General features: G+C 39.1%; 1 protein-coding gene across 4 annotated transcripts in view; it reads right to left on the bottom strand.

Moving 5' to 3' along the window:
- PDE4D (phosphodiesterase 4D) overlaps nucleotides 1–20,812 on the bottom strand; it is a 1,564,543-nt gene that overhangs the window by 797,741 nt on the left and 745,990 nt on the right. The window contains exon 1 of one of the 4 annotated variants that reach the window (XM_043488572.1): nucleotides 5,854–6,953. The exons of the other annotated variants lie outside the window; for them this stretch is intronic. Within the exon in view, the coding sequence (XP_043344507.1) occupies nucleotides 5,854–6,119 (266 nt within the window). The 5' untranslated portion in view covers nucleotides 6,120–6,953. Of the gene's footprint in view, nucleotides 1–5,853; nucleotides 6,954–20,812 lie in introns of those variants that run through there. 4 annotated transcript variants of the gene reach the window in all.

Raw genomic sequence — 20,812 nt, 5'->3', positions numbered from 1 at the left:
GGTCACAGGAAGTACATATGCATAATAAATTGCGATGTTACTTCATTGTTTTCTTCATTTTCTTTAGTTACTATTTGTCACATTTTTATTTTGGAATTTCTTAAATGTTCAGTTGCTCAGTCGTATCTGACTCTTTGCAAACCCCATGGAATGTATCCCCACAGGCTCTTCTGTCTATGGGATTTCCCATCCAAGGATACTGGAGTGGGTTGCCATTTCGTCCTCCAGGAATTTCTTAAATATTACAAAGCAGTTAACAAGTTCTTTAAGATGAATGTCTTCCTGAGGTCTTCTGATTTTAGGGAAGGTTAATCAGACTTTTCAAAAGTTATATTCACTTTTAACTGGAGTGCCCCGGGATTTCCAGGGAAGGCACACAGCCAGTTACACCAGGGACACACCTCAGCCAACTGGCCCCACCTACCCTGCTGGCATTACTTCCTGTTGTGCATCCCAGAAACTCTCCCCCGGGAAACTTCCTCCCCACCTCTGAGTTCCCAGCTCCTAGGGCAGCACCAGCAATGCCCTTCTCTGGGTATCACCACTATAAGTGATGGAGAAAAGATAACCTTAAAGTTATCTTTTAAGATGGGTAAATGACAGAGTTGGAACAAAGGAGAGAGTTCTCAAATAGAATCTCTAAATAACAGCTTTGAAAAACTACTTGGGTGTGTGTGGGTGTGTTTGTGAATGGGGCTGTGTTTGTGTTGGACCTATAAACTCTCTAAATGGCTGGATTTCTTCTTTGTAGGTAATAAAGGGTTTCTGGCCCATTCTGTAACTTGAATAAAATTTATAGTGCATTTCTCTCTTAAACAACAAGCAACCATTAAAAACAACTATACTTGCTGAAGAAATTATGACTCAAGAAAGCAAATGTTTACTTTGAAACATAAGCAATTTTATATCCAAAGCCAATGCCAGTAAAGTTTATAATAAGCAAAAGTTACGGCCAGAAAAACTTATCTAGCTCCCTAAAAATCTTTAAGATTTTCTAAAAGCCTCCTAAAAAAGGCCTTTCAAAAATCCACCTAGAGGAATTATTTTGTTGTTTAAGGATGTTAAGTGCTTTTTCTACCTTTGGATATGTTGTAATTAAACACACACACACACAAAACAGAAATTTTAAAGATAAGACACGTATTACCTGGACAGTATCTTGCCCAAAGAAATCCTATTGCCTACTACCACTTACACACACTAGAACACTTTCCTTCATTTGGTGCATAGAACCCAGGGTAAAAATGAGGGAAAAACATGAAAAATACAAAGCTTTTCCTGAAATAAACTTACACTGAAAGTTTTCTTTACCAGAAATTCCAGTGACGTTTATGCTGACATAAGAGGGAATTCCCTACACTGATGAAAAGAGCCTCATCTATAATGACTAGACCACAAGGTACTAGATATTAAACAAAAATGGAAAAACAAAGTGGTGAGACGTATGAACACAAGAGGGTCCTGACCTAACACACGGCATCCGATGGAGCACCGGCACTCAGTGAACACTAGCTAGGGATGTAATCGTTACTTAAAGCTTTGTTCCATCCACGAAAAACTGACAGGGTAACCACTTTAAAATGAGGTTGATGTTTAGTGACTAAAGTGAAAGTGAAAGTTGCTCAGTCATGTCCGACTCTTTGTGACTTCATGGACTATACAGTCCACAGAATCCTCCAGACTAAAATACTGGAATGGGCAGCCTTTCCCTTCTCCAGGGGATCTTCCCAATTCAGGGATGGAACCCAGGTCGCACTGCGGGTGGATTCTTTACCAGCTGAGCCACTAGGGAAACCCAAGAATACTGGAGTGGGTAGCCTATCCCTTCTCCAGGGGAATCTTCCTGACCCAGGAATTGAACGGGGGTCTCCTGCATTGCAAGATTCTTTACCAGCTGAGCCACCAAGGAAGTCCTTTGGTAGCTAAGTCACATCCTGCTTTAAGATTCAGCCTGAGCAAGACTGGATTAATGGACACATAATAAAGGAAATACTGGCTTATAATAACCCTCATTAAGTGTCTGTCCTATGCAAAACACTTTAATTTACACATAAATGTGCTTAATAAAACCACGACACCAAGTGAATACTATTATGCATCCCAGGAAACTGGGTACCAGTGAAATAAGCCTATATTAAGTAACTTGTTCAAAATCACACAACTAGTAAATAGGAAGTCAAATTTTAATGTAAGTAATCTGACTTCTCAGATACTCTCTGTCCAAGAGTCACATGGCACATGGAGTATTGTGTCTTTTTCAGTATAAATAGGTTGTAAAAATCCAAATGAAGCCTGGTTAAGAACAACCAGGATCAACCTGATAAATACAGTATATAAACGTGAAGTAACTTAGGGTGTTTAGTTAAGAAAAGAGAAGAATTTTTAAAAAGCATGATAACACTGAATATGGTGATTAATAGGCTTGTCAAAATGGATACAACAGGGTCCTGGCTTTCTGATAGGTTACTCCAAGCTTCTTGCCTTAAGGTCTAAATTATGGAAGACAGAGAGTCTGAAGCTGTGGGGTTTCCAAAGCAGATCCAGGAACCAAGGATGACAATGGCAGGGAAGGAGATTTCAGTTGTATATAAGCAAGGACTTCCCAGTCAATAGACTTGTCAAAAAACAGAATTGCTCTGTATGATCCTCATCCAGGAGGTCTGCAGAGGTGTTCATCACAGATGTTACTCTACAAACTGAACTATAGTATAGAGGGAGAACCAATAGTCATTAGCACATTGTGATTGACACGGGCCAGCCATTACCCACATCTGTTTTACCTGGTGGCTCAGCTGGTAAAGAATCCGCCTGCAGTGCAGGAGACCTGGGTTCGATCCCTGGGTTGGGAAGATCTCCTGGAGAGGAGAAAGGCTATCCCACTCCAGTATTCTGGTCTGGAGAATTCTATGGACTGTATAGTCCACGGGGTCACAAAGAGTCGGGACACGACTGAGCGACTTGCACTTTTTTTTTTGGTAGCAGGACTGAGATAGGTTTCCCAGCCTTCTCTGAAGTTAGATGTGACCACAGAACTGAGCTCTTTCTGGGGAATCCTGGAATAAGTAATGGGTGCAATTCTAGGCCTGCCTTGTAAAAACTCACCAATGCCATCTTCTGGACTCTTCTACTATGATTCAGTGGAGCCTGGCAAACTTGGAAACCAAGTTTGTTACCAAGTGTGTTACCAAGAATGAAACCATAAGATAATAGGACCCGGGGTCCCTGAAATACCGAGGTCAGGCTAGCTCCCCACAAGCAGCAGAAGCCAGAAATAAATATTTACTGTGTCAGTCCACTAAGATTTGGAGAGTATGTTGTAGAGCAAAGTAATTATCTTAACCAGATGCTTTCCAATGTGATTTTTTTTTTAATACTGTAGTATAAGTAATTTGAAACCAAGGAATAGCTCTTGTTCAACTTTGTAATCAGTAGGTACAAGATAAACACTTTGGACTCAGTAGGTAGTAAACATACTCATATTGAATGGAAGGGAATATCAGGCATAGGAAACATTCTGAGGCAGGCACACATCTGGTGTGTAATTAAATCACTGATTATCTAATTTAAGAAGAGGAGAGGATTTGAGCATGGTGGTGATAGTGGCAAAAGTTTAGATATCAATATGTATTTGTGTGTGTGTACATATATATACACATACATATACATTCATACATACATATATATACATATATATATATATAATCAGCACAATTTGGAATATATTTTTAAAATTCTGGGTCATGCTTAGTCCAAGTAATGAAAGCACAGATGGAATGATATTTGTCAAAAGACACCCATGGGTATTATGAACATCTTGGGTCTTGTTGAACCAATAAGGAAAATGTGAAGTACTCTTTCCAACTGCCCCGCTGGATGCTTTTTCCATGAGGGATACTGTCTGCCCTCAAGTTACTAAGAACTGATATCACGATTTTTCTTTCTCATTTCCATTGCTCTTTCGACATCTCCTTCATCTGGTGGAGACACCACGATGAAGGATTGGCAGAAATTGTGCTCTTGGAGTTTCTCCAAACAGCATCAGAAAAGGAAGTGCCAGAAATTTCAAAAGAAAGCCTGTTTTCATGAGATTTCCTGCCTTCCTTACATCTCAACATGTCCAAATAGTTCCGATAACCTTCGGTTGAACTTGAAGTTGCTTCGCTCCAATAGAAATGAAGTGTCTGCGTGGAGGCTCACTCATTCAGCAACAGGTACACTTTAGGAACTATAATTTAAAAGGCATCTCAACCAAAAGGGACAGCACATGCCCAAATTCTGGCTCTGACTCTTTCTGAACTCCAGCCAGCTCTCCTGTTCAGGCGCTTGATATTTCATCTCAAGCCATCCCTCTCCCTCAGAGCATCTCAGAATTCACCTACGCCTTTCATTCACTGCTTATCTCTGACAAATTTTTTCACAAACATCTCCCTGAGAGAGAAGTCATCCTTTTCCACCATTTTTTTAAGACTGAAAAATTCAGTGTTTGTCTTACCTCTTTTAGGAACCTTATATCTAACTAAACTTAGAAATACCACTTAGTTAAAATCTTGGGGAAAAAAAGAACACTTCCCAGATCAAAGATCTAGTTATTGAAAATGACAATTCTAAGGTCAGACGTTTCTTTGGGTGGGCCATGCCTTTATTTCCTTTGTTGGCTGTTTTCATCTCTGACATGAATGCATGACTGGGTAGGGTCATGTTGCTTACGTTTAGATTTTGATTCTTTCCTTTTATTGTTGCTTCTTTCCTAAAAGTCTTGATTCTGGATTTTTTTTGGGGGGGGAAGGGTTCTGTTTTGTTTTATCCATTCCTAGCATACTTGTTCGTGTTCTGTGGAAAAGCTGTATAAAAATCATTCAGTTAGTTTCTCAACTAACACACTATTTTTTTCTGTTATGCCTGTTTTCTTCATCATATTTAATATTCATTTTGCCAAAACATGGAGTAGTGTATAGAACTTACTACTGCCTAAAATTAACCAACTGTGTATCACAGATCCCTCTTTCTCTGATCATAGCCTAGAATTACCTCTTCTCAGGCAGAAACACCACAATAAGCTCACGCAATGATTTACTTTAATATTTGTTTTATGACAGCAGAAAAATACCAAGAATCATCTAGACACCTAGCTGGCACCATACGCATAAAACAAAGTCACCTATTATAGCAGATAAAACATGCATATAGCAAATAAAAATACTGACAAAACAGTCAAAGAATTCATATGCGAAGAACAGAGCAATATTGCCAAGTACCAGCCTGAAACTTTCTGCACTGGCATTCCTAAACCCACTGAAAAGGCACTTTGAGATCACAAATATATTAAGGTCAGTAGCTAGGAGGGGTTTTACTGAGACACACTATTTTACACACCCACCCACACACACGCTCCATACACATCTCTGTTGAATCACGGTCATGCAGGAAAGAGAACAAACTACGATTTTCTTCTCTCCTTTCTAGTCTTTTCCCCCACTAGGTTGTTGCAGGATCTTGCAGGGATACTAGCTTAGGAATCAAAGAAACGCCACCATGTCAGTATTGGAAAAAACCTGCATTCTTATTTGACATCTGGAATCCAGTTTTCTTGTAGGAACTTGCAATAGGAAGAGAACTTGGAGCACCACCCATGTCAAACATGTCAAAGGCTCCTATTACCAGTCTCAAGGATTTCTGCCCTGACTTGGACACATATGCGATTTATATTAAGGTAGATTATTTCCGATAAATCATGGGTGAGGAGTGAAGACGGTCCTCCACTCACCTTCCTACCCCTAAAGTGAAAGGCAGGAGGCGCAAGAAATCACCCAGGGGCACCTGGCCACCATGTCTGCTCATCCGTGCAAACCTTACCACGTATGTGCCACGGTGAACCGCCGCTGTTTGGGGATGTTGCTACTGAGAAGCATCCTGCGCAGGAGCCTGGGGGAATTTCTCGGCGAAATCACGGGTGAGAGCTTGGGAGACACCGATTTCCTTGAGGTCTTGGACTTCTCGTGCTGCAACAGGTTTTCCCGCAAGGATTTCACAAGATCCTCGTTCAGCCAGGGGTTTGGACAATGCGGATTATCCACTTCAGGGACTGTTAAGGTGTCCGGGCTTGTCGTCTGCTGAGCCATTTTCGCGGTCAACTTTGTACACTTGGCAGTGATCCAGGGCAACGTGGTTGCCTGGCCTCTTTCCAGGGACTGCCTCGCTCGGGCTCCCGGGGAGAGGTCCGGGGAAGCAGGTCGCTGCTAGTTCATTCGGCCGCCTGCCTCAGTCTCTCGGCGGAGACGGGGCTGGGAGTAGGGGCGGCGAGCGCGCTCCACGGCGGAAGCCTCGCGAACGTCACCCCCCCTCTGCCGATCCTGCCAAGGCTCACCGCCGAGCTCGCGGGGCAGCGGAACATGGAGGGAGCCACGGCGAGCGAGGCTTTTGTCAGCGCCACGAAACAGCCTGCTAAACTATTGGAACTAATGCGTCGCAGCTGCTCCAGAGACTTCTGCTTATGTACATAAAAAGTCCTGGGGGAGGGGGGCGGAGGTAGGGCTTAACCATCAGATGCCTGCTGCCCGTTGTTTGGCTAGTCTTTTCATTTGCTTATTCCTGAATCCAGAGAAAAGAAAAACTTTGAACCTGACCTTCCTCTCCCGCAAGGTCTATTTACCTCCCTTCAGCCTTCAGTCCCCGTTCATAAAAGAAATTGCTAGTCCTTCGGTTTTTATAAGGGGGGGGGGGGGATAAACAGACAGGAGCTAGACAAGGAGAAATAGTTCCCTGTTTGCTCAGCTCCATCTGACGGACCTTGTAAGACAAATCCCAAGAGGAGAAAATGGACTCTCTTTTCCTTTCTGTCTAGTTAGAAACCAAACAAAAGGTTTCAAAATACTACATGTGGAACACATTACAGGTTGCGTCGTATAGCCTAATGAAGGCCCTTTCAAAGCGTGGAACAACATAGTTATAGCCCCAAATGGTGTTTGTTATCTCTTTGCATTTAAACTGATGACACTCCAGAGGAAGAGACTGCTTTCATAAGGGGATTTAAAAATGATTTTTTAAGTTTCAATTATTGCTTATGGTATAGACATTTTATTCACTTATAAAAGAAATAAATCTAGCTTTCTGGCTTTCCATAGTCATTTCCTCAGTTGTTTATTTAATGTAAGATTTTTATTTGTGATCAGAATAGCTGCTACAAACTCAAAGTAGGTTTAAAATAGAAGAAATTATTTCTTGCCTACTTAGTTTGCTACTGGAAAGAAGAATTAAATATTACAATTCAAGTAAGTAGGTAATAAAGCCTGTTAAATCTCATTATACGGCCACCAGAAGTACAAGCTTCAGATATGCATTTGAAAGGGAATCCAAACCTTTGATTATAGATGTCCCCAGCAGCCAGGTGATGCTACAGACAATTCAAGATGGAAATCAAAGCATATTTCTCAGGATCTAATAATATTTTGAAAAACTTTAAAACACAATAACTTAAGAAGGAGTTAGGCAATACATTCAGATAAAATGGAAAACAGAGTAGTCTGATCCAGTTATTTTTTGGTTTCTATAATTACTATTAGGTGGATTCTAAAAGTTCCTCCTATTTCCTTCCTTGGTTATTCCACCTGAAGTTTTAATTCCTTGCATTTAAAATGTTACAGAAAAGGATACTCTGAGGATCTGACTATATAAGCCCAGGGCCACCATTTGGTGTACCTATAATAATTTGACAGTACACATGTGCCTTGACTTCATCAGAAAATTTGGCATACGTAATGATTAAAATGACACCAAATTTCTGAAAAATGGGCTGAGGGCCTGACAATTGCATTAGAAGTTGTACAAAACAGGAGTGCCTGCTTACATTCAAAGAGATCATAATTTAATGGAAAGGACTACACTATGCTCAGAAAAAGACACCAGAAGACCTACAGAGTGAAATTATTAGGCGCAGAAAAATACAATGAGAATGGTGTGCATAAGTGAAGAGAGAATGCTGAGTGCAGTATAGCTTGACGGGAGGGAATCAAAAGTTAGTGGAAAGGAAGTTAACACAAAAGACCACTCCAAATGAGGAATTAGAACATGAAAATCCAATAAGGAATTAGTAAGCATGTCTTGTTCAAAACTAAAAACAAATGAAGTTAGCAGATATAAAACCTATTCAGGCTTGTAGAAATAAAAAGTTCAGATAACGGGATAAAGTGAAGGGAAAAAGAAAAACCAGTAAGTAGTAAACTGACATGACAAAAAGAAAAAAAAATGCCACTCTCTAAAGACTTGTTTCATTCAACAAACACGAGCATATTTGTGCTAGGTACTCTATCGAGTGTCTAGGATATTATGATATTTAAAGATAATCGATAAAGTGCATAACGACTGACAGGACAAAGTGTAGCCCAGGTACCCAGAGGAGAGCCTGGAAACTGGAGATGTTTAAAAGGCTGGCTCCAAATAGACGAAAGTATTTCTCAGTGATCAAATAACGTATTGATCGGACTGAGAATGCTATGGGATCTATATTGGGAAATTCATTGAGTTCAGAGGATTCTAGGTTCTAGTGTTTGCTTTCAGTGACCTTTACTTAAGAGGAGTAAAATATTTACAAGCTATTCTTCTCATATTTGGCCTGTAATGTGGCTGCTCAAAGACACTGGGCACTTTGTAGATAATCACAACTAAGCTAAAATAGAAGATATAATACTATTCTATTAAAAAACTCATTGAGAACCATGGTTAAACATGGACTAAGATAGAACAAAGGCATCTCGCAAATCTCCCATTGCTTAGTGCATGCTAAAAGATTCCATTGTAGAAGAATTGGCTACCTCTATACAGGTGCCCATATTCTGTCATTATTTGTTCAATTTCCTGACATCTACAATTACCCTCCTGAATGCCCCCCAGCGATACATGGCATGCATGCTCCTTTTTGAAAATAGGATTAATTTTGTTTTGAGAATTATTTGTCACCTCCTTGAAATACCCTGCAAGAGCCTGCAGTGTTACAAAATCATGCTTGAAAATAACTGCCTTAGGAAGCACAAATTGTAAAGTTCTGACGATAACCAGGTGGAGGAGGTTTGGATAAATAGGCAATTCTCTTTATAATAATGCAGGAGGTTAGGGGAACTCTTCCAACAGGAGGACTACAGAGCTTGCTTTTTCCTTTTTTTTTAAACAAAATCTTTTCAAAACTAGCTGCCAGAAACTTTTCTGAAAAGCACAGTACAGTGACGCCCAAATAAGGCCTTAGATTCTAACGAGTGGAAATTTGAAAGTGGGCAAAATGTTTTGATAAAAGCACCCACGCCTAGAACAGCAGATAGCATCTCAACTTAATAAAAACTTTCCTAGATACCTTTCTGTGAATTTTCAAAATCTGTTTTTTCAGGGTTTTTTGGAATCCTTGAAAACATTTGTTTAATTAATAATTCATAAGCAGCAAAACAAATAAGAAGTAAGATTTGTACAGGTTCTGGGACAAAGACTTACAAGTGTGCCCTTGCCTAGGTAAGAACAAACAAGGCTGGATTTCTCACAATTCAAAGGGGGCAATGGTGTGGCTAATTCAAAACAATGGATAAATTAAACTGAGTTATACTCAACTACGGAATGCATTGTATATTTCCCCCAACCATGTTTTAGTTAAGTAAATAGTGCATTAAAATGAGACTGCTTTTCATATTTTCATATTGTCTAAAGGATGTGGTCCATGGAAATTATCTGATAGTGGGAGAGATTATGTTGTCTAACAGTTAAGAACATATGTATGCAACACAAAAGCATATTTTGAACCCCAGCTATGATATTTACTAGCTGTGTACTTGTCTATGGCTTAGTTTCTCATGTGTGAAATAGAATGAGAATAATAGCTATTGCATAAGAATACTGCAAAGATTTGATGCGTTAATACCCATGATACAAAGTATATGAAGAGAACCTGATACAGAGTAAATACCCAGTAAATGAAACCTGTCACTCAATGATACAAGGAACCTACAGATATTTACACTTAGTAGATAGCAACTTTGTGGCAGGGTCTCTCATTTGATTCTTGTAATAACTCTTAGGGTTTTATGTCATTAACACTATTTTACCAAAGCGAGCATAAGGAGGAAAAATAACTTACCCAAAGTCATTAGTTCAACAATGCACAACAGAGTTTTGTCTATAAAGTGCCAGGGTGTCTTATTTTAATTCTATATCAAATCACCCCAAAAGGAAAGCAAATTCAATATTTAAAATTGATGATGGAAAATAGAAATCTGAGTGCCCTGACCTCCTGGTTTAATTAACACTAAATTCTTTCCTTGGCTTTACTTAGGACATACACAGTGACAACCTGTGAAACATGCCAAGTCATGAAATTCTTACAAAGGCATGTTATTCAAGTGAGGGCAGATCGAGGTGGAATTCCTCAGGGTTTTTTCATCTATGTGCCTGTGTACCTTCGATATTAAGGTGTTTTCATTTGAATTCCAAATGAAATGGTAGTTTTCTACTCTATAAAATAATATATTCTAAAATTATTTTATAGTTTTTATTTTAATGTATATTAATATATAAAATATATTTTATATTTTTCTTGTGACTATTTTTATTTAGAATTTATTCTTATGATCAAATTACATTATCCTTGTGAACATTATAGAACAAGGCTTTCAAATCATCATTATCATTGAACATTTATTAGGTACTGGGCTGGTTGGTGGAGATTAAATACAGTAAAACATCTATTTGAAAATAGAAGATATATACAAACCCTGCAATAGAGAAAATAAATGATAAGTATCAAACTAATAATAAAAACAATCAGTGCTTCAAAGATTTAAAGGAGTAACTAAAATATATCTAGACCAATGGAACAATAACTCAAAAAAGGAGCAGGACAAAATTAGGCCTTGAAAGAAAGTGCATGTGGAAGAAGAATAACATGATATTTTTGGGAGTTAGCACTCTAGGGGAGGTGAGAGATGTTGGATTTTTTAGACTCCTGTGGAAAACTGAGTAAAAATTATCTATTTCGGATGTAGCTAAGTAATATATAGAGAGATTTAAATAAGATAAATTTGGTGGCATTATGTATTATAATTTGGAGAAGGGTGATTCTGAAGGCTGTTTATCTTCACAGTTCTGTTTCAATATAAATTTGTGTAGAAATAGAAAGAAGAGGCTGATCACATAAGAATTGGAAGGATTTACTGGTTAAAGCAAATTGTAATATAAAGTGGAACTATATGTAACTTTGTTCTGTATTTTCCAAGTCTCCTATACATGTGTTATCATACTTTCATAATTTAAAAAAGAAAGAGAAAAAATAATCATAATCAATTATATAGTTCATCTAATTAAGTGTAGTTCACCTAAATTAATCATCAAAAGGCTGTTAATATTAAAAAAAGGCATCTAGGGCTTATTGAACAAAAGAAATATAATTGCTTGATTTATATTAGAGCTACATTTTGCACAGACAATGTCTTTTTTCAAGCTCAATTCATTTTAATAGAAAGATTACATGGGCTTTGTTTCTATATTAAATCTAGTCAATGGGTTTACCCCCCACCCCCAGATTAAAGCTAGATGTTAGGGATCTATCTATTGACAGAGTAAATTAACATTTAATTTGAACGAAAAGTTACCTTTTTATAGGGCACAACTTATACCAGCCACATTTACCCAGCATGTTCATTTTATTTCTAAGAAAAAAAATAAACCTTCAATACAGTTTAGGTAAGATTCTTTCCTTTTCTCTTGATACAGTCACCTAAAAAAGCTTCCAATAGTAGAAAAGAATTCTTCTTCATTACTCTGCTAAAATGAAACACTAGAAAGTTCTAAGTATTAGCCAAACTTCAATAAAGAAAATAGGTTCTGATGGCCACTAAAATTTTAACACAGTATCTGATATTTCTGGGTCTTCCTTCAATGGGAAGAATAGCTAGCCATTTTTGCCTTTAACTTGCAGACCAAAAAATCCCCTATTCTACTCTATCTATAGTGGATTATCCCCTAGCATACTGAATGAGCAATTTTCTAGATTTTGCAAAACCAAATGCCCTAAGTGCAAGCACTCTGCATCACTACTTAATTTGGTCATTGTCATAACTCTAATGAGGCAGGCACTACTGCCTTCATTTTGAAGTTGAGAAAACTGAGGCACCAAAATTTAAAAACTTCCTTAAGGTCATACACACTCAGTAGATAATAGAGTTGGGATTGTAAAGCAGATAGTTGAAGAACAGGGCCCATGCATGTAATCACTGCAATAGACTGCCTTTGTGTTTTTACAAAAAGTCAAGTAAATTAATAAGATATTCTCAACAAAATGAGTTCACACAATTTGATATGTGCAAAATATTTGTCACAAGTTTTTGAAGTGAAAGTATGTCCAAGTTTTTAAAGTAAACGTATCCCCAATCAATGCCCATTAGTAATGGTATTTTGAGGCTCTGACAGGTCTTCATAACCAAAGATCTCCAAACTCGCCAAAATTGTCCACTGTATTACAAACAAGAGACTTTCGAGAGCACAAATGAACTCGGGTAGACCTTCAGAGCCTTTTGCTGTTTTTGTCCACATAAAGACATGTTAGTGAACAAAATTCAACATGTTTCCCAAGCTCACAGGAATAGAATACAGTAGTGATCTAGTGAAATCTCAACAGCAAGGAATAAATTTCCTCATCTCTGTTTTTCAGTCTCTGTATCCATCCCCCAGGAAAGGTCCCAGGAAAGAATTAAAGTCTTTCTCTAATTAGCATAATATAACTAGAAAGCCTGCCTCTGACCCTGACACATAACATCTGTTTCAGTCCTTCTGTTTTTTGGATACGGTTTTTTAGGAGACAGAAGTTATTTCATGGGAAGTCCATGACACAGAGGTTTATAATTGTAGCTGGAGACTTTTTTTTTTAAGTTTAACATATTAGACAGTGATCCCTCATAACTAAATTGTTTTTACAGATGATACTTTTTATACCTAACTGTAAGGAACCTTCTGAGACTTGGTCGTTAATGTGGTACGCTTTACAAAAGACATCACAGAAACTGGAGTTTTGGTCCCAACTAAGCCAACTAAGTCACCTTGGTATAGTGGTAAGGAATCTGCCTGCCAATGCAGGAGACCTGGGTTCAACCCCTGAGTTGGTTGGGAAGATCCCCTGGAGTAGGAAATGGCAACCCACTCCAGTATCCTTGCCTGGAAAATCCCATGGACAGAGGATCCTGGCAGGCTTCAGTCCATGGGATCATAAGAGTTGGACATGACTGAGCACACACGCAAGTCACCTTGAACAAGTTCATTCACTTTCACAGGAACTTAGCTCTCTAGTTAAGAGTCTTATAATTTGATGAGGGTTTTAGAATGCTAAATAAAGGAAATTAGATGCTGTCTTCAACAGCAAGTTTTAGTTGCCATTGAAGAAAAACTGTTATCAAGTGCATCCTGAGGGACTACGACCTCTTGCATTTGCATGGAGTGATAGTATGTGTCACAGATGATGCTTTTAAAGGAGAAATGGAAAAGATAAATTTAATATTTAAGATATTAAAGATGGAATATAAGAGTGTGCTGCACTAACCAGGTGCCTTACTAATGCTTTTATGGCCCCGAAACTTGGGAAAATTCCTTCCCTAACTAGGTAAAAAAATTTGTTCTGACATCTGAGTCACAGCTTGGGAGACAGAGTGGGAGAGCAATGCCTGTTAATTTAATATTTGGAATCAAAGCATTGTTTTAAAATAGTGAAACTACAGAGATAGATATATTCACTGTTACATAACGTTGGATTTTCCAAAACTTCGGGGCTTATCTCAACTTTGGGGCAATAAGAGAAACTTGCGCACTCACATTTCACAAAGACTAGTTTTGGCCAATTTTAATGAGTGTTGTGTGGGGATAAAAAGCATTTTGTGATAAATATATATATGTATGTTGAATATAATTAAATAGGTTTTGAGGCTTCCTTACAATAAGATCTTTAATATGTCTTTTAATATGGTTCAATTATGCTAATGTGATATGCTTTTACAGGTTTTTAATGTTAGTGTGATTTATGAAAGCAGGCTTGCTTGGCTCTGAATCTGCTGCATCTTCCAGCATGTCCAGAGATGGGTATTTCCAGAAACACTTAGCTGGACTTACTACAAACAACTTCTTGAACAAGGCTGATAGATAATATGACGCTTCCCTGGCTTCTGTTATGCTGCTTTCTTTTTCTACTGAACCGCAGTCAAACAGAATGCTTTCAGGGGCTGCCCTAGTGGTGAGGGTGGCTTAGTCACTAAATCGTGTCCAACTCTTGCGACCCAATGAACTATGGCCCTACAGGCTCCTCTTTCCATGGGATTTCCCAGGCAAGAATACTGGAGTGGGTTACCGTTTCTTCCTCCAGGGGATTTTCCCCACCCAGGGACCGAACCTGCATCTGTTTGCATTGTAGGCGGTGTCCTGCATTTCAGGTGGATTCTTTACTGCTGAGTCACCAGGGAAGCCTGCTGCCCTGGCACCATCTTCTATCAGACGGAAGGTAATTGTTATGCTCCTGCCCTGATATCAATCCCACCCCCCTCCTTAATCGGTGCACTTCCCCTTGTAAAAGGCACACTTTAGCAGAGGCTATGAGATAGCTATCAAATATCTTTAGTGGCTGTGAGCTAGCTGGGATTGTGAGTCTAAATGACAACCTTATAGAGAGCATGGTTGAAAGGCCATCCACAGGCTAATGGCTTAGAGAAGCGTGACTCTACATGGGACTGTCTGTGAGAGGGTGTGCAAAGGCAACTGAAAGCCACATGATTATTTTTTAAGCTTTAGTGTATCTAAGAATCACCTGGAGACCATGCCAAATACAGATATTGATTCAGGAGGCCTGAGGTGTGGGGCTTGAGATTTTGAATTTCCAAAGTTCCAAGGTGATGTCAGTGCCAGTTCATGGATCACTCCATAAATATCCAGCCACAAAAATAAGTAGAGATGCTTGGCAATTTAAGTCTAGCAAATAAGGGCAATTAACTTGCACTTAGGTGGTGTTCTTTTAAATTTATATTTAGCTATTTGTGTAGTGCTTTAATTTGTTGTTGATATTTTCATAAATAATGAATTTTAAGTAACTTTAATAAACTTTTTTAAAATGAGCATATACATTCAAAAAGATTGAATTCTAAAAGCAAATATTGCTATGTTAGATCCACATTTTAAGATGAAGAAAAAAAAGACTTGATAGAAGTTGAAAAAACAGATCATTTAACAAGTGTGGTAGAATTCTTTGCCTGTTTCTGTATTATTTATTGAAATTTAAAGACTTATTTAAGACTAATAGACTCTTTCCAGGATATGATTTAATTAATCTGGAAGCATTTAATTGAACAAATACTATGACTAGGTTCTATGTGTATAATGAGGATGCTGAACTTGTATATCTGATGACACAAGACTCACTCTTTGCTGTGTTCAGAGAGAGATGGAATATTTCTTGCCATATCAGTAAACAAAGATGTCACAGTCATCAACAACTGCAGCCATCACAAGGGTGAACTGGCGAGCACTGAGGGACCTCAGGAAGGAAAGAATATCTGCCATCTAGCAGATGCATCTAGTGACTGCAGCCACTCCCTAATGTGCTTGCCTGTGTGATCGCTCAGTTGTGTTTGATTCTTTATGACCCTTTGGAATCTAGCCCACCAGGCTCCTCTGTCCATGAGATTTTTCAGGCAAGAATACTGGAGTGGGTTGCCATTTCCTCCTTCAGAGGCTCTCCCCAACAAGGAATCCAACCCATGTCCCCTGCATTGCAGCCAGATTCTCTACCTCCCGAGCCATCCACCGAGGGAACCACTTCCTATGCTGATCCTGGAGAAGGAGGCTCAGTCAGTCAGTTCAGTTGCTCAGTCATGTCCGAATCTTTGCGATCCCATGGACAGCAGCATGCCAAGCTACCCTGCTCATCACCTACTCCTGGAGCTCACTCAAACTCATGTCCATTGAGTCAGGGATGCCATCCAAACATCTCATCCTCTGTCGTCCCCTTCTCCTCTTGCCTTCAATCTTTCCTAGGATCAGGGTCTTTTCCAATGAGTCAGTTCTTTGCATCATGTGGCCAAAGTACGGAGTTTCAACTTCAGTATCCGTCCGTCCAATAAATATTCAGGACTGATTTCCATTAGGATTGACTGGTTTGATATCCTTGCTGTCCGGGGGACTCTCAAGAGTCTTCTTCAACACCACAGTTCAAAAGCATCAATTGTTCGGTGTGCAGCTTAGGAAAGCTGTATGGTCCAACTCTCACATCCATACATGACTACTGGAAAAACCATAGCTTTGACTAGACAGACCTTGTTGGTAATGTCTCTGCTTTTTAATATGCTCTTCAGGTTTGTCATTGCTTTTCTTTCAAAGAGCAAGCATCTTTTAATTTCATGGCTGCAGTCACCATCTGCAGTGATTTTGGAGCCCCCAAAAATAAAGTCTGTCACTGTTTCCATTGTTTCCCCATCTATTTTCCATGAAGTGATGGGACTAGATGCCACGATCTTCATTTTTCGAATGTTTAGTTTTAAGCCAGCTTTTTCACTCTCCTCTTTCTGAGGAGGAGCCTTTATTACGAGGCTCTTTAGCCCCTTTTTGCTTTCTGCCATAAGGGTGGTGTCATCTGCATATCTGAGGTTATTGATATTTCTCCTGGCAATCTTAATTCCAGTTTGTGCTTCATCCAGTTGGGCATTTTTCATGATGTACTCTGCATAAAAATTAGATAAGCAAGGTGACAATATACAGCCTTGACATACTCCTTTTGGAACCAGTCTGTTGTTCCATGTTCGATTCTAACTGTTGCTTCTTGACCTGCTCAGATTTCTCAGGAGGCAGGTAAGATGGTCTGGTGTCCCCATCTCTTTAAGAATTTTCCACAGTTTGTTGTGATCCACATAATCAAAGGCTTTAGTGTAGTCAATGAAGCAGAAGTAGATGTTTTTCTGGAATTCTCTTGCTTTTTCTATGATCCAACAGATGTTGGCAATTTGATCTCTGGTTCCTCTGCCTTTTCTAAATCCAGCTTGAACAAGGATGTTCTCGATCCACGTACTATTGAAACCTAATTTGGAAAATTTTGAGCATTGCTTTGGCATTGCCTTTCTTTAGGATTGGAATGAAAACTGATCTTTTCCAGTCCTGTGGCCACTGCTGAGTTTTCCAAAGCTCAGGATGTGAAAACAAGATATTGGCCCCCATAGGTGATATATCAAAGGAATGATTTAAGTGAGCCCAGACTGTTGCATCTTCCCATACAAAAATAAGCACTAAATTCCTTAACTTGGGTTATCTGGTTTTATTTAATTAACCATATTCTTTTGAGGTTCAGACTACCTGAACTTTGTTGTAAAACTTCTGTATAACCTGGTTCCTCCTCTCACCTTGTTGGAATAGTTCTCTCAGGGTCACTTGAGATGCTGTCTCCTGGGTTTGAAGTCCTAGACATTCCCACCAAATACAACATAAATAACTCTCAACTTTTAGGTTGTGAATTTTTTTTGAGGTCAACAAGAGTTAGTTGGGATTTCTCAGTGCCATTTTCTGTATATGGAGCGTTGTCAAGAACACTCATCATCAAGATTCACTACCATGCTCTTGACCTATTATCTAAAAAATTAATCATTGAAGTTATTCTGACTTTGAAGTGCTCAAATGATTCCTTAATTATATCCACAAAATCTGCTTTTTTCCAAAATAATTATTTCTCAGCCCTAATAAAGTATTACATGAATATAAAAGCCTACACTCTAGCTAATGTAATAACCACCATTTATGTTATGAAATTATACAAGCACTGCATAAAGCCAACCAGTAATTACTTAACCCATTACAAAGGAAAAATAATGAATGACAAAGAAATCCTCTTATTGAACCCATGGTGAATACACTTCAGTTAAGCAGCAGTTGCCTTGAAAGCCTTACATTTGTGACTGAAAAAAATGCACAACCTAAAAACTAAGAATTATGTTTTATTTGGCAGACAAACTGAGGACTTAAGCCTGGGAGACAGCCTCTCAGACGGCTCTGACGGACTACTCCAAAGAGACAAGGGAGGAGCCAGGATATATGAGTTTTTGAAAAACAAAAGCAAAAACAAAAAATCCAGGTAGTTGGAACAGCAAAAGATTATGGTTAATTAAAGAAAAATCATACATCTCAAGTAAATGAATTTAGCACTTTTCTATGTATGGGAAGATGCAAGAGTCTGGGCTCACTGAAATCATTCCTCTGATATGAACTTTAACTAACTAGGGCCAGTCTCCTGTTTTCTCCATCTAAATCCCCACAGGTTGAACCATGGGATGGCTGTGGTGCCTGATGGTTTGATGGCTGCAGCATCCTTTGTTTACTGATAGGGCAGGCAACATTTTTCTTTTACATACTTTAAATGCCTAGAATATGGTAAGTGCTCAGCAGCATTTGTTAGAGGTAGGAAAAATGATGTGTGCGGTTTGTTTTACTATGTTTTATGTGCTTTTAAAAAGTTACCTGGCTAAAAGGACAGTGTGCCCAAATCAATTTACACTTATCTGAAGAGTAAAAGTTTGAAAAGTTTTAGAAATCCTATTGCTAGGCATATGTTTAAGTCTACAAATGTGTTCTTATAAACTGTGTTGTGCTTAGTCTCTCAGTCGTGTCTGACTCTTTGCGACCCCATGGACTCTAGCCCACCAGGCTCCTCTGTCCATGGGGATTCTCCAGGCAAGAATATCGGAGCAGGTTGCTATGCTCTCCTCCAGGGGATCTTCCCAACCCAGGGATCAAACCCAGGTTTCCCGCATTGCAGGCAGATTCTTTACCATCTGAGCCACCAGGGAAGCCCGTATTATAAATTATACAGGTCATATATAATCTATTTGTAAAATTTTAAAAAGGTCACCCAGAAATCAAAAGTACTTTTAAACCACCATCCCCAAATTAACGGCCCCTCACAGGTAGCCCTATTATCAGCTGTGTTTGTTTCTAGACCTCTGCTGTTCATTACAGTAGTCACTAGCCAAATGTGGCTTATTCAGTTCTTGAAATATAAGTAATGCAACTGAGAAACTGCATTTTTATTTATATTTCTTTACATTTGAATAGCTATTTACATTTAAATAGCTTTATGTGGCTAGTGGCTACTATACTGTGCAGCAAAATTCTAGACCTCTATGTGATTCATGAATAATTGTGTGCCTGTAGAAACATATACTGGGATTCCCTGGTAGCTCAGTGGTGAAGAATCCGCCTGCGATGCAGGAGACCCGGGTTTCATCCCTGGGTCAGGAAGATCCCCTGGAGGAGGGCGTGGCAACCCACTCCAGTACTCTTGCCTAGAGAATCCCATGGACACAGGAGCCTGACAGGCTGCAATCCTTAGGGCTGCACAGAGTCAGGCATGACTGAAGCGACTAAGCAGCATCAGCAGAAACATATATTACTGTTTTCTGAGGATTTCTGAAAGCACAGTCTCGGTGACTATTCTGATTATTCAACAACTTGCTTTTTCCATTCAATAAAGATCTCCCATGTGATTTTTTAGCTGATGCACAGTATTCCATACTATGGCTATTTCTCAGTTCAACGAGCATTTCCCTACTCATGGGCATTCAGGTGTCCAGTTGCTCACTTTGACACATAAAAACAACCTTGAAAATTCCTTATTGGGCACACATTCCAAGACATTAAAAAAAAAAAAAATAACAGACACATAGACGTAGCCTTGTTAAATGACAAGAGATAAGCATTTTTCATTTTAATAGAAACTGCCAAATTGTTCTGCAAAGTGGCTGATTCAATTTATATTCCCTCCAACAGGGTTTGAATTTCCAGCACATTGTCCTCAAACAGCCTGATGCTACCATCAATTTCCCCACACTAGCTACCAAAGCCTGTTTCTCCCCTCAAGAATACTTCTTGAGGAAAAAATTAAGAAGGCATCTCTGGCTACCATTAAAATGAGCAGAGGTGGGAAGATATATTTCACTTTGCCTCCAAGTCAATGCTCAGTTTTAGCTTTTTAACAATTTTAGTTGACCAAGCATTTCCCAGGAGTGTCTCTAATATGACAATATCTACACATTATAGAAAGTTTTTTTCCAAAGGAAAAAGGATTAACTTTCTATTTTAGTAATGTTCTGGCACTACTCAGTAAAATATGTTTTAAACTGCTTTTCCTATAATAAAGATAGATTGTGCAGAGCATTTATCTTTCTTGCCTAGCTCTTCTTTAATATATCAGTGTAGAATTTTTCAATGCCTGGCTGGAACTCTATTACTGTTTTGTGGGACTGTTTCCTTGGGCAAAATTAATGGTCTAGATAAGGATTGAATTTGTAAACTCACTGGATCCTAGTCTGGTAGTCTGTGTTGCTGCAGCATTCTTAGATAAATAGTTGTGTGTGGCTATAAAGAAAGCTGAGCACCAAAGAATTGGTGCTTTTGAACTGTGGTGTTGGAGAAGACTCTTGAGGGTCCCTTGGGCTGCAAGGAGATCCAATCAGTCCTGAATGTTCATTGGAAGGACTGATGCTGAAGCTGAAACTCCAATACTTTGGCCACCTCATGCGAAGAGCTGACTCATTGGAAAAGACCCTGATGCTGGGAAAGATTGAGGGCAGGAGGACAAGGGGACGACAGAGGATGAGATGGCTGGATGGCATCACCGACTCAATGGACATGGGTTTGGGTGTACTCAGGGAGTTGGTGATAGACAGGGATGCCTGGCGTGCTGCAGTTCATGGGGTCACAAAGAGTCGGACACGACCGAGTGACTGAACTGAACTGAACTGTGTGTGGCTGAAAGAGCACGTGGCCAGGAGTC

Source organism: Cervus canadensis, chromosome 16, assembly GCF_019320065.1.
Source record: "Cervus canadensis isolate Bull #8, Minnesota chromosome 16, ASM1932006v1, whole genome shotgun sequence".
NCBI lineage: Eukaryota > Metazoa > Chordata > Mammalia > Artiodactyla > Cervidae > Cervus > Cervus canadensis.
Note: the sequence above shows the minus strand (reverse complement) of the source record. Positions and strands in the feature narration are given on the sequence as shown.